We start from the raw sequence: 13,302 nt of genomic DNA, 5'->3' as shown, positions 1-13,302 counted from the left end.
GTTGCAACCCCTGAAACCCCCCCCCCTCCCCTAGATCTGGGCCTGCGCACAGTCGCACACACACTCAAGTATTTCTACATTTGGTGTAGTGCGCATGCGCAGTAATTGTTAATTCATCATAGGTGACAGGCTCTGGGAAAACAGACCAATTGGAGCAGATATATTGAGCAATAGCCAGATTTATAGACTACAGTGTATAATCTCATAAATTTTTTTCTTGGCTTATAGTTATCTACAGTCTTTCTACTACCTCTCTGTAAAATCTGATGCTCTGAATCCAACTCTTTCCACCAAAGCGCTTTGTCTAAGCAGCCACCATTACCGCAATCTTTGAGTGGGCGTTTCTCAATACTGCTGTTTTACAACTTCGAGTTTCCAACACGCATAACTCAGGCATGGAACAAGGTATGTGCAAACTAAGCATATCAAGGTGTAGGCAATTCTTTGCTCTATCATCTGGTATAATAGATCGCAAAAATTATAGCTTGCGCCAATTGGTCTGTTTTCCCAGAGCCTGTCACAATATTATTATTATTACTAGACTACGTGGCTACTTTCGATATTAACCCATCAATAACACTGAACTGAGTTGCAAGCATTACCAATGATGAGCTGTTTGCTGTGGAAGTCAGTCACTTTCCTGAGCCTGGTTTGGGCTGTTAGAGGTGAGCTTTCACTCAATATACTTCATATAGACAGACAACCATGCATGCATATGAGAATACAGCTCCATCTTTTATGAAATTTAATACTGTCACTATAATCAATAATAATTTATTGTGACTGTCAAACTATAGTTCACAATTGCTACCATTTTGTATTACTCTTCTCCTCAGTTAGCCTCGATCCCAGGCCGATCCGTCTCTAATTGAACGCTAGGTCGCCTCCTCGGCCTGGTATTGATTGTATCTGGGCGTGTATCTGGGCATGTGCTGTGGTTGCTGTGGTTGCTCAGGTATTCGCTAAAAAAGAGCGAATACCTGAGCAAGGTGGAGCGAATAGAAACACTAATAGTGTATGTAAGCATACTTACTCCGTAAAATCACCGTTAAATCACAAAGAACTCCGTGTCATAGGTCTATTCTTTGCAGTTTGCAAGTTTAGTTTGTCATAGACATAATATGTAGATATAGGCTTAGCTAGCTAGAGTGTGAGGAGCTGTCTTGTGCGAAGGGAGAAGAACAGACCTAGGTTCTCAAGTTTCTGCTATCAGTGGCTACTTTTGATTGACTACACAATTTAATACAAGCGCTTGATTAGACCATTGATTGCCAGATACACTTGGTAGAGTCTATCCTCAGACTCTGGCCATCGATCTCTTGTATACTATGCTCAGGGGTGTCCACAAGTGGCTGGGCCTGGGATGTATTGTCAAGGTGAGCGATATAAATCAATAATACCCTTTCATCATTGGAAATTGTACACTATAGCCTATAGCCCAATCCTTGGTATCTGGATCAAGATATGACATTACGGCACTGGCACTGGTGTTGTGTTAGCCTCCTTCACCGACCTTCAAGGAAGTGCGGCCTGGGATCGTGGCTAGTTTTGTGTGGACCATCACTGTGAGTTACAAAATGTGTAGTGGAATGGTGAATTTAAGTTCATACTAATTTGTATACAGGAGCAAAATGGAACCTTCCCCTCCAACCCTCGTCGTACTCCTCCTAGCTGATGGGTGTGAACTCATTGAAAGAGGATGCCCCAGTGCCACTCGTGTCCTTCCCAAGGGTCCGATCTTATAGAACTACCTGCACTAAAACTACTGACGTGGAATGGCTCTTTCAACACTTGTGGTTGCTATCCTGACCAGTGACGTCAGGATTCTACTGTCTCTTGATGCACTGTGAACACACAATCTTTGTTATGCCACCTGAAGGCGCAGTAATTATTAAGTCTTTCTGGAAGCTCTTGTTTGAGATCTTCACTTCTAAACATCTGCATTTATTATGGACGCAGTACTGCTGTGCACAGTATTAATTTCTAGTGTCATTATATCATTATATCGCTGTATTTTTAGCCAACTGTGATGAACTGAAAATGTTACAGTACATAGCTGATACTTACCAGTTTCCGGTCACGCCCAGATACAATCAATACCAGGCCGAGGAGGCGACCTAGCGTTCAATTAGAGACGGATCGGCCTGGGATCGAGGCTACTCCTCAGTATGATTGATCGTGTGCATGCATGATCAATTCTGCTAATAAAGTTGGTTAAACTGGTATGAATTCGGTGAACAAGAATCAACTTTCCACTCTGTTTAATAAATAATAGTTATAGACACTGTTTTGGAGGTGTCTATGGGATTTAAAAGCCCAAAGGCACTGATTTAGTATCCCGAGCGTAGCGAGGGTACTAATTTTAATTTGTTAATAGTGATTTAGGAAATTGTATCAACAAGGGAGCATTTCGGCCTAAATAATAATGACACTATACAAGATGGCGTACAGCATTCTTTAAGATTAGACACTATTTGATAAATATCTACATGGGAAGTACATGGGAAATACATGGGAAAAGTGTCGAAGAGCAGGTATACTAGGGGACTTATAATTAGTATACCTGCAAATTTACTTAGTATATACCTATAGTATTCCGTTGTCAAGTAATTGTATTGTAGTCAAGCGGTTTGCACATGCGCACTAGTATCTAAATGAGTTAGATACTGTTTTGGAGATGTCTATGGGATTTAGAAGCCCAAAGGCACAGATTTAGTATCCCAAGCGTAACGAGGATACTAAAGTGGCTGAGGGCTTTTCTAATTTTCGTGTCTGCATATATATGCAGGACAATCAAGTGGAGACCTGAGGCTGGTAGGCAGCTCAGGCCAAACAGGAGGCTCCTCTGGCAGACTGGAGGTCTATTACAATGGAGAATGGGGGACCGTGTGTGATGACAGCTTCGACTCAAGTGATGCAGTGGTGGCTTGTCGTCAACTAGGGTTACCAACCTACACTCGATACGGAAAAGTTGGAGAGTTAGGGTGAGTGTGTAAACTCATCTGAAAATTATCTTGTTTAATTACCTTTCATGTGACTCACTATCGAATCATTCATCTTGAATAAATGTATTACAGAGTATACAGTTTCTAGCTAATTTCTTATGTGCAATAATTGTCATTAATCATTTCCTTTATCAATCATAATTATCCTAAACACTGTTCTGGTCTGCCGATGGTATCATTCAATGGCATGCATGTAATTTATGTATAATTATAGCTGGTGCATTTGTGTTAGCATGATCATTACTCCTATAGTTTCTCCCAAGCTTCATCATCCACTCCGACATGGCTGGACGAGCTTCGTTGCTTAGGAACTGAGAGCAGACTCATTACTTGCCCTGCTAACCCTATTTGGGTTGAAGATTGTGGCCATAATGAAGATATTGCCTTGATCTGCACTGGAATTATTACTACAAGTAAGAATAGATATAATGAGTACAAATATTGTGTACATAATTATAGTATTACGTGTGCTGATATCAGGGGCGTAGCCAGGACTTTGAGGAAGGCAGGGGCGTAGCCAGACTTTTGACATAGGGGTTTCCTTTGAAAAACCAGCGGCGCGGTAGCGCCGGGAAATTTAGCCACGCCCACTTCCGGTGCCACACCCTCTTGATTGGGGCACACCTACTGGTTACACCTACTGCTCATTGTTTGTAATGACTTTTTTTACATGTTTGTGAGAAGCTAGCTAGACTAGCTAGTCTAGCTAGCTATAGACATTCTAAAAGGCAGGTGTCAATTGTGTATTGCTAGTCTAGCTGAGCACCATTACATTTACCTGAGAGGTTTCATGTGGCTGAGATTGTTCTAAACTTGTCCTTCCTGAATATCGAATAAAGTTGTGCTTAGAGCTGAGTCTGAGAATACTGGAGCATGCAGGATTGATACTAGAACTTAAGTCTTGGTCTTTTTTGTTTGAGGTAGCTAGCTAGCTAGCTAGCTGAGACCATAGATACACGAAAGAAAGGGATAGGCAACGCCCAGCACTTCCGTTGGATGAGGCAAGTTGCTAAAAAGGGGCGTGTAATGAGCAAAAAGCGGTGTGTGCACTCAAAATGTCAGTAAAGATATTAATAGTTTGTAGTATTATAGCAAACTGTGCTCTTGAGGAGACACCAGATACACTTAGACATAGGCTATTAATCTTTTAGAGCTATTATATGCAAAGTGATGAGAAAGTGAGCTCCAAAGGGGGTGTCAGTACACTCTACAAACCATAACAGGTCTGTTCCCAAGTCCTTCAAATGCCATCTCTTCGATCACACAATGCAGATAAAGATACTTGTGTTCCACTTTCTAATACCTAAACTGTATCTTAGAGCACTTCAAACTAGATTACCATGTACAGTAAGAGCAGGAGAGGTACGCAAACTTTCTGGACTTTGGACAAACGTTTCATGGTGCTGCTACTACTTCACTGCATTGAGAGCTGGAAAATATGCTTTGTTCCATGCAGTTATAAACACACTTTAATTCTGTGAAACTTACATGTTATAAAATTATTTCATATTGGAGATAGAGGTACATAAACTGACAAATTGGTGTTTTTTCACACAAATCAAGCTGAATAAAAGAAAGCTCGGCACTAACATAGCAGCTGTAGCTATCAGTAGTGCTGGGTGTATGTGTGCATGATGCCTGATTGCTTTGAATTTCTCTTTTAGGCCCCCTACGAGAAAAATAAGCAGATATAGGGATCATTGTGTACTTTCTTGAGCGCAACTCGCCTCCAACCAGAGGGTGTGACGTCACACACTGCATTTACCTAGCATCACGTGGGGCGTTGCCTATCCCTTTCTTTCGTGTATCTATGCTGAGACAAAGCTAGCCAAAGTGAAACGATTCACGGTGCTATCTCTACATGATTTGCAGCCACGTGCATGAAAAGATGGGCAGGGCTGCTTGATTTCAATTATTGGGGAGCCCTGCCCAATTTTCTCAGCAGCTCCTGGGGCCCGGGGGGTTTCTGGGCAACCAGGAAACAATGGTAGCTACGCCCCTGGAAGGGGGTGCTACCATGACAAAAGAGGGCGCAAAGCGCCCGATTTTGAACTGTGCAGCGCCGAAATACGGTTTACCGGAAACCACACCTCTTATTAATGACCTAATAATTAATAGTTGGGCGTGGCCCAATCTTCTATTTCCATAGAGAAGCCTATTTTGCTACGAAAAAGAACTAGTCTATAGATCTAAGCCAGAATAGCTAACAGTTTAAAGACCAATTTGTTTTGCTTGCCTACTATAGCTAGCTAACTGCTGGAAGAGAAGGGGATGCTCAGCTAGACAATCAGGTATATACACTTTGTGTACAATCTCAGATAGAAAGGGGGTGCATGCTTGAGCACCATGAGCCCCCCTAGCTACGCCCCTGGGTATAATACTTTGTTATCCAAACCATCACGTGTAGTTGCATGTAGATGAGAAGAATATATCTTGCTTCGTATGTCCATTGTTTCATTCGGATTTTGCAAGCATTAACTATATAGAAGCATGATTTCTTGCATTTCTGCCAATATACGTTTGGGAGTAGGAAAATGCACTCCAGTTTTGTTTTATAATCAAGTGAGTAGATACTTAGCATATAATTATTCAGTCAAGCAATGAATTGTGTTGTTTAGGTCCTTCAGGTCCTTTAAATGGAGATCTGAGGCTGGTAGACAGCTCAAGCCTAACAGGAGGCTCCTCTAGATCTGGCAGACTAGAGCTCTATAACAGTGGACAATGGGGAACAGTGTGTTTGGACAACTTCGACTCACGTGAGGCAAGAGTGGCTTGTCATCAACTAGGGTTCTCAACCTACAGTCAATACGGATATATTGGAGATTTACTAGGGTGAGTGTGTATACTAATCTGAAAATTATCTTGTTAATTACCTTTCATGACTCAACCATCGAATCATTCATCTTGAAGAAATGTATTACAGAGTATACAGTTTCATGGAACTCTAGCTAATTTCTTATGTCAATAATTGTCATTAATCATTTCCTTTATCAATCATAATTATCCTAAACACTGTTTTCTGGTCTGCCGATGGTATCATTCAATGGCATGCATGTAATTTATGTATAATTATAGCTGGTGCATTTGTGTTAGCATGATCATTACTCCTATAGTTTCTCCCTCTCCCAAGCTTCATTATCCACTCCGATATGGCTGGACGAACTTCGTTGCGTAGGAACTGAGAGCAGACTCATTGATTGTCATGCTGACTCTATTAGAGATGACAATTGCTTCCATGCTCTAGATGTGGCCTTGATCTGCGCTGGAATTAGTACTATAAGTAAGAATAGATATATAATGAGTTACAAATAATTATTGTGAACGTATTACGTGCGCTGGTATCAGGGGTGTAGCCAGGACTTTGAGGAAGGAGGTGCTACCACGACCGGAAGCCACACCTCTTATTAATGACATAGTAATTAATAGTTGGGCGTGGCCCAATCTTCTACGTACATGTATTTGCATACAGAAGCCTATTTTGCTACGAAAGAGAACTAGTCTATAGATCTAAATAATAGTTAGACACTGTTTAGGAAGTTTCTACATGATTTAGAAGCCCAAAGGGCTGGTTGTAGTATCCCGAACGCAGTGAGGATTCTACTAGCCCTGAGGACTTCTAAATCATGTGGAAACTTCCTAAATAGTGTTTAAGCATTTTAGATCATAGCAACCATGAGTATTTAGCCAATCAGATTTGAATATTCTTATCTAATCTTTGCTACAGGATTTTCTAAGTGAAGTACATGATTTTCTAAGTTGGATAGAACACATCCTTTAGCCAATCAAATTGTAGTATTTATGGCAAACATGATCTAAGCCAGAATAGCTATAACAGTTTAAAGTCATAGACCAATTCGTTTTGCTTGCCTACTATAGCTAGCTAACTGCAGCAAGATCTGGAAGAGAAGGGGGTGCTCAGCTAGACAATCAGATCATAGTACACTTTGTGTACAATCTCAGATAGAAAGGAGGTGCTTGAGCACCATAAGCCCCCCCTGGCTACGCCCCTGGGCATAATAATAACTTTGTTATCCAAACCATCACGTGTAGTTGCATGTAGATAAGAAGAATATTATCTTGCTTCGTATATCCATTGTTTCATTCGGATCTTGCAAGCATTAATAGAAGTATGATGTCTTGCATTTCTAGCCAATACGTTAATGGGAGTAGGCGACTGCATGCATTCTAGTTTTGTTTTATAATCAAGTGAGTAGATACTTAGCATATAATTATTCAGCCATGCAATGCATTGTGTTGTTTAGGTCCTTCACGTGGAGACCTGAGGCTGGTAGGCAACTCAAGCCAAACAGGAGGCTCCTCTGGCAGACTGGAAGTCTATTACAGTGGACAATGGGGGACAGTGTGCCATGACAATTTCAGTCCAAATGGTGCAAGAGTAGCTTGTCGTCAATTAAGGTTCTCAACCTATACTCAATATGGAACAGTTGGAACACTAGGGTGAGTGTGTAAGCTCATCTGATAATTATTTTACCTTTCATGACTCACTGTCGACATTCATCTTGAAGAAATGTATTGCAGAGTGTACAGTTTCATGGAACTCTATAGCTAATTTCTATATGTGCAATATTTGTCATTAGACATTTCCTTTATCAATCCTAATTATCCTAAACACTGTTCTGGTCTGCCGATGGTATCATTCAATGGCATGCATGTAATTTATAGCTGGTGCATTTGTGTTAGCATGATCATTACTCCTATAGTTTCTCCCAAGCTTCATCAACTACTCCGACATGGCTGGACAATCTTCGTTGCTTAGGAACTGAGAGCAGACTCATTGATTGTCCTGCTAACTCTATTGGAGTTGAAGATTGCTCCCATTTTGAAGATGTGGCCTTGATCTGCACTGGACTGAGTAATTAACCATACAGCATATTCGATTATTATAGCCATGCATGTAATAAATTTTGTTGTTTAGGTCCTTCAAGTGGAGACCTGAGGCTGGTAGGCAGCTCAGGCCTAACAGGAGGTTCCTCCGGCAGACTGGAGGTCGATTACAGTGGACTATGGGGAACAGTGTGTGACGACAGCTTCAGTCCGAATGATGCAAAAGTGGCTTGTCGTCAACTAGGGTTCTCAAACTACACTCGATACGGAACAGTTGGAGCGCTAGGGTGAGTGTGTAAGCTCACCAGATAATAATCTTATTAGCCTTTCATTACTCGCCATCGAATCATCCATCTTGAAGGAAATGTCAATAGCTAATTTATATAATAAATACAGCTTTTGCAATAATTTTTATTTCCCCCTATATAGTTTCTCCCAACCTTTATCAACCACTCGGACATGGCTGGACGAGCTTCGCTGCTCAGGAACTGAGAGCAGACTCATTACTTGCCCTGCTAACACTATCGGAGTTGAAGATTGCTCCCATTCACAAGATATTGCCTTGATCTGTACTGAAAATAGTACTACAAGTAAAAATAAATGAGTACAAATATTGTGTACATAATAACGTCCGCTGGTATAATGTATATAATTATATTACGTGTATATGTAGATGAGAACTTGCTTCGTATAATCATCGTGTCATGCAAGTATTAACTATATAGAAGCATGATTTCTTGCATTTCTGCCAATACATTAATGGGAGTAGGCGACTGCACTCCAGTTTTGTTTTATAATTAAGTGAGTAGATACTTAGCATATACCATATACCGTATACCGGGTAATTTTCGTGGGGTAAAATATTCGTTATTTTCGTGGGCAGGCTGACCTCCACGAAATTTTATTGTAGGCGTGGCTTATCTGAACGTAAGAATGCCGTGCAGCCACGAGACTAAACGAAATTTTTACTCACGAAAACTATCGTTTCTCGAGTTGAACGAATTTTTTACCCCACGAAACTTACCCGCTATACGGTACTTATTCAGCCATGTAATGAATTGTGTTGTTTAGGTCCTTCAAGGGGAGATCTGAGGCTGGTAGGTTTCCCAAGCCTAACGGGAGGCTCCTCTGGCAGACTGGAAGTCTATTACAGTGGACAATGGGGGACAGTGTGTGACGACAGCTTCACTCCAAATGATGCCAGAGTGGCTTGTTATCAACTAGGGTTCTCAACCTACACTCAATACGGAACAGTTGGAGCGCTAGGGTGAGTGTGTAAGCAATAGTCAATGAGTACAGAGTGACTGTGTACAATAAAAATTATAGTAATTAAGACGGATGATTTGATGGCAAGTCATAAAAGGCAAATAATAGTTATGAGTCTATGCAATTTTTAACGTATGACGAAGTTATAACGTTCTATGACAACATTACAAAAGGCCAAACTAGCTCAACACAAATAGACTTAGGAATAATTTCTTACACTATAAATTGGTTCAACTTCCTGCATGGTATCACTGCATGCATGTAATTTCTATTAATGCTGGTGTAAAATTGGGTTCCCCTATAGTTTCTTCCAAGCGTCATCTACTATTCGGACATGGTTGGACGAGCTTCGTTGCTCAGGAACTGAGAGCAGACTCATTAATTGCCCTGCTAACTCTATCGGAGCTGAAGATTGCACCCATTCACAAGATGTGGCCTTAATCTGCACTCAAAGTAGTACTACAAGTAAGATAAGTAGTTACATACGAATATTGCGTATATATATATATAGTATTACGTGTGCTGGTACTTCTATGAGTTTGTTATCCAAACCATCACGTGTAGTTGTATGATAAGGATATATCTAGCCTCGATTCCAGGCCGCGAAGAGAAAGGCGGTCTGGTATACTTTGTATGCGCATGCGTGTACATTACCCCAAAAAGGGGGTAATCTGTGTATTTGTGGATACTGTCAGTAAAATAAATCGTATACTAATTGTATTCTGAAGTTACAGTCCGTTACATAGAAGTATTGTGCAAAGATGACTGAGCTCTTACGCCCTTTATTGTATCAAGCCAAGTCTCTACCTATGACACCTTACACTTTAAGGCTATATATGTTATATAGGAAAGGCATGATGTGTTCCTGTGGGTCCCCTGATGATGGACCAGGCAAGTCTTCTGCTACTAAATCTTGCCTTTATGTTCGACAGGAAGTCATTGCTGAAGATAAAGAAGCTAATGATTACTCCTGAAAGCTTTTAATAAGCTTTAACTCGACACTCGGGAAGTTTAATATTCACTCAAGATCTACTGATGTATTAAAGAGTTAACCACTCTTCCTAGCTGGCAGCTCTACTGTCTGGGAGGCCTTCTTGAACTGTCTCTTTGATAAACAGAGCTAGAAGAAGCAACACAGTCTGCCCTAAGACCCCCAAGTTTTCAGTATTTGCAAGACAAGACAGGAAATACATACCACAAGTATTTTAATGGTATTCATAAGGATGACATCACAAAAACATTGTTTTAATGAAATTCATAATTATATAATGAGATTCATAATGATGCACCCTACAACTCTGTCAGATTGTAGTGAAGGGTGATTTTTTCTGAATTTCCAAAGCTCATAACACAGACCATTTACTGAACTAGAACTTGTTACTAGGAGATAAATTAGTTCAATATGGAATGTATTGACTCAGCAAGTTTGGACTGGATTGAGATAGTGTGAACAGCTTGCGCAAACTCTCAAAGTTAGCTCATTCTGAATAATCTCTGTGGTTGGTGGAACTCATGGCTGCATATCTCCAGATGTGAATGGAACCAGAGACTGCCTAAAGGATCAACTAGTGCATCTGATGCATGTGCATGCTTAGCAGCAAGCTAGAAGGCTTGAAGTCATTCATGAAGTGTTCTATGCTATTGCCAAGTTGTGTATTTATTTCAAAGTTTGTGTAACTGCTTTGCAAACACCATTCATTTGTATGGCATTTACCTTGAATATGTTGTAATTTAGATCCTTTTGATTTGATCAACCAATTTTTAGCTTGCTACGTTGATGGTGAACAGCTTGCTCAAACTCTCGAACTTTCCGCAATCGTTTTCACAACTTAATGCCAGTTTGACCCAAATTCATATTTTAAAGTGTTTATCGTATGTTAAACTGTCTTCTTATTACATATTTCAACTTAGATAGCTCTAAAAACCTTTACTTTTATCAGAAACAAAGAAAAACTGTTCTCATTAATATATTCATGAGGGAACTTGTAGCACTTCCTGTCTTACAACATTTGGGGTCTTAGGGCAGACTGACACTGCTGCAGCATAATTATTCTACTTTGATTAGTGTCTCTGAAAGCTGCCATTGTGGTCACATTGTCATACGTATTCTTCCTTTTTGTAACTTTGTCCGTTTTTTTACAATTTGTATGATGAAATTGTTGTCAATTATTTCGCGCATGCGCATACAAAGTATACCAGGCCGCCTTTCTCTTCGCGGCCTGGAATCGAGGCTAGGATATATCTTGCTTCGTATGTTCATTGTATCATTTGGATCTTGCAAGCATTTAACTATAGAAGCATGATGTCTTGCATTTCTAGCCAATACGTTAATGGGAGTAGGCGAGTGCATTCCATGCAGTTTTGTTTTATAATTAAGTGAGTAGTTACTATTCATTAATTATAGCCATGCAATGACTTGCGTTTTATAGGTCCCTCAGGTCCTTCAAGTGGAGACCTGAGGCTGGTAGGTTTCTCAAGCCTAACAGGAGGCTCCTCTGGCAGACTGGAAGTCTATTACAGTGGACAATGGGGGACAGTGTGTCAGGAAAATTTCAGTCCAAATAATGCAAGAGTGGCTTGTCGTCAACTAGGGTACTCAACCTCCTCCACTCCACGATACGGAACAGTTGGAAAGCTAGGGTGAGTATTATAGGCTCATCATTGAGTTAAACTACTTTTATACTGACTTACAATCAGATCATCGCATGATGTGCTACTGTTATATTAGTACATGCAGTTTGTATATACTTTCACACTAAAGTGCGATTATCCTATAGTTTCTCCCAAGCATCATTAACCACTCGGACATGGCTGGACGAGCTTCGTTGCTCAGGAACTGAGAGCAGACTCATTAATTGTCCTGCTAACCCTATCGGAGTTGAAGATTGCTCCCATTCACAAGATGTGGCCTTGATCTGTACTGAAATTAGTACTACAAGTATGATATAAGAAGAGATTAGAATATTGCTAGTATTACGTGTGCTGGTACTTCTATATAAGTTTATTATCCAAACCATCACGTGTATAGTTGTAGCTGATAAGGATATATCTTGTTTCGTATGTTCATTGTATCATTCGGATCATTCAAGCATTTAACTATAGAAGCATGGTGTCTTGCATTTCTAGCCAATATGTTAATGGGAGTAGGCAACTGCATGCATTTCAGTTTTGTTTTAATCAAGTGAGTAGATACTCATTATTCATTAATTATAGCCATGCAATGACTTGCGTTTTATAGGTCCCTCAGGTCCTTATTGCAGCATGCATGCATTATTATATTAAATTCATGAGTATAATATTATATATGTTTGCAGTACATGCTTAGTCAGCGAAAACTGTATGCCCTCAAATATACCCGCTAGCTATTATACGCTTTATATATTTAAAATATGCTATCGATCCTCATGCACCAAATTATTTTTATGCAGCATTTACTTCTTACACATCATATTCGGTGTCCAGCGTCTCTATCGGTATTGGAGTTACTATTCCTATCGTCATCATCATAGTTGTGATTTTTGTCGTGGTCTGTGTTTTAATGAGTAGAAGGCGTCGTCTGGCTCGCAAGATGTACATGAGTCCCCTAGTCAATAACGCTGTGTCAACATCTGTAGTCGTCACTGGGTCAAATACACAAACGGCTACAGCCTATCCTATGCAGCAATCCATGGACCAAAAACCCCAATATTCGAATCAGGCACCCCCTCAAAATATGCATGCACCTCAACCAGTGGCTCCCTACCCGACTGCACAATATGCTGCCCCCCAGTATCACACGTCCTATCCTCAGCAATCCCCAGCCGCATACACTCAGCAACCTCCAGCCCCTTATCCTCGTGGAGAACAACAACAGTGCCCCACTGAACAACCTCCCCCTGCACTGTATATTTGTCTGACGGAGAAGCCCCTCCAGCATATTTGAACTATATTGAAGTTCAGACAAATTGACGTATTAAACTAAAAGTAGTGAAATGTACGACTGATAGTAATAGCTAGAAAATTAGTATCAGATTTTGCTGAATACGTAGCATAATAATTACTGTTCTCCCTCATTTGTTATATTTTAGTGTGACTGTCGTTGTTTTATCACAAAAACCTGTGAACAATTTGGTATTCAAAAGACGATATAATACGAATTTGTATTAATTTTGGTGGAGGGGGGGGGGGCTCTCCACCTGGAACAGTC

At 40.4% G+C, this 13,302-nt stretch overlaps 1 protein-coding gene and 1 long non-coding RNA gene across 2 annotated transcripts; both read left to right on the top strand.

Moving 5' to 3' along the window:
- Positions 1 to 415: 415 nt before the first annotated feature.
- On the top strand, positions 416 to 13,235 carry LOC135336443 (deleted in malignant brain tumors 1 protein-like). Its single transcript, XM_064532237.1, has 14 exons — positions 416 to 665; positions 2,789 to 2,984; positions 3,258 to 3,418; positions 5,624 to 5,837; positions 6,119 to 6,285; positions 7,268 to 7,463; positions 7,727 to 7,878; positions 7,942 to 8,137; positions 8,280 to 8,440; positions 8,922 to 9,117; positions 9,421 to 9,581; positions 11,546 to 11,756; positions 11,894 to 12,054; positions 12,545 to 13,235. The coding sequence occupies exons 1-14, from the start codon at positions 605 to 607 to the stop codon at positions 13,036 to 13,038; spliced, it is 2,727 nt and encodes a 908-aa protein (XP_064388307.1). The 5' UTR covers positions 416 to 604; the 3' UTR covers positions 13,039 to 13,235.
- On the top strand, positions 709 to 2,024 carry LOC135336654 (uncharacterized). The gene is made up of 3 exons (XR_010394875.1): positions 709 to 1,376; positions 1,431 to 1,565; positions 1,625 to 2,024. It is a non-coding gene; the product is annotated as an uncharacterized LOC135336654 (long non-coding RNA).
- Positions 13,236 to 13,302: the final 67 nt, after the last annotated feature.

This window comes from Halichondria panicea, chromosome 5 (genome assembly GCF_963675165.1).
Source record: "Halichondria panicea chromosome 5, odHalPani1.1, whole genome shotgun sequence".
Lineage (NCBI taxonomy): Eukaryota > Metazoa > Porifera > Demospongiae > Suberitida > Halichondriidae > Halichondria > Halichondria panicea.
The sequence above is the reverse complement of the archived record's forward strand: the minus strand, read 5'-3'. Positions and strand labels throughout refer to the sequence as shown.

What these genes read in the sequence shown, in the direction of transcription:
- LOC135336443 (XM_064532237.1), top strand. Translation starts at nt 605, where the DNA reads ATGATGAGCTGTTTGCTGTGGAAGTCAGTCACTTTCCTGAGCCTGGTT. An exon ending in GGAACAGTTGGAGCGCTAGG is followed by an intron (nt 8,138 to 8,279) that starts GTGAGTGTGTAA and finishes CCCCCTATATAG; the next exon opens with TTTCTCCCAACCTTTATCAA. An exon ending in GGAACAGTTGGAAAGCTAGG is followed by an intron (nt 11,757 to 11,893) that starts GTGAGTATTATA and finishes ATTATCCTATAG; the next exon opens with TTTCTCCCAAGCATCATTAA.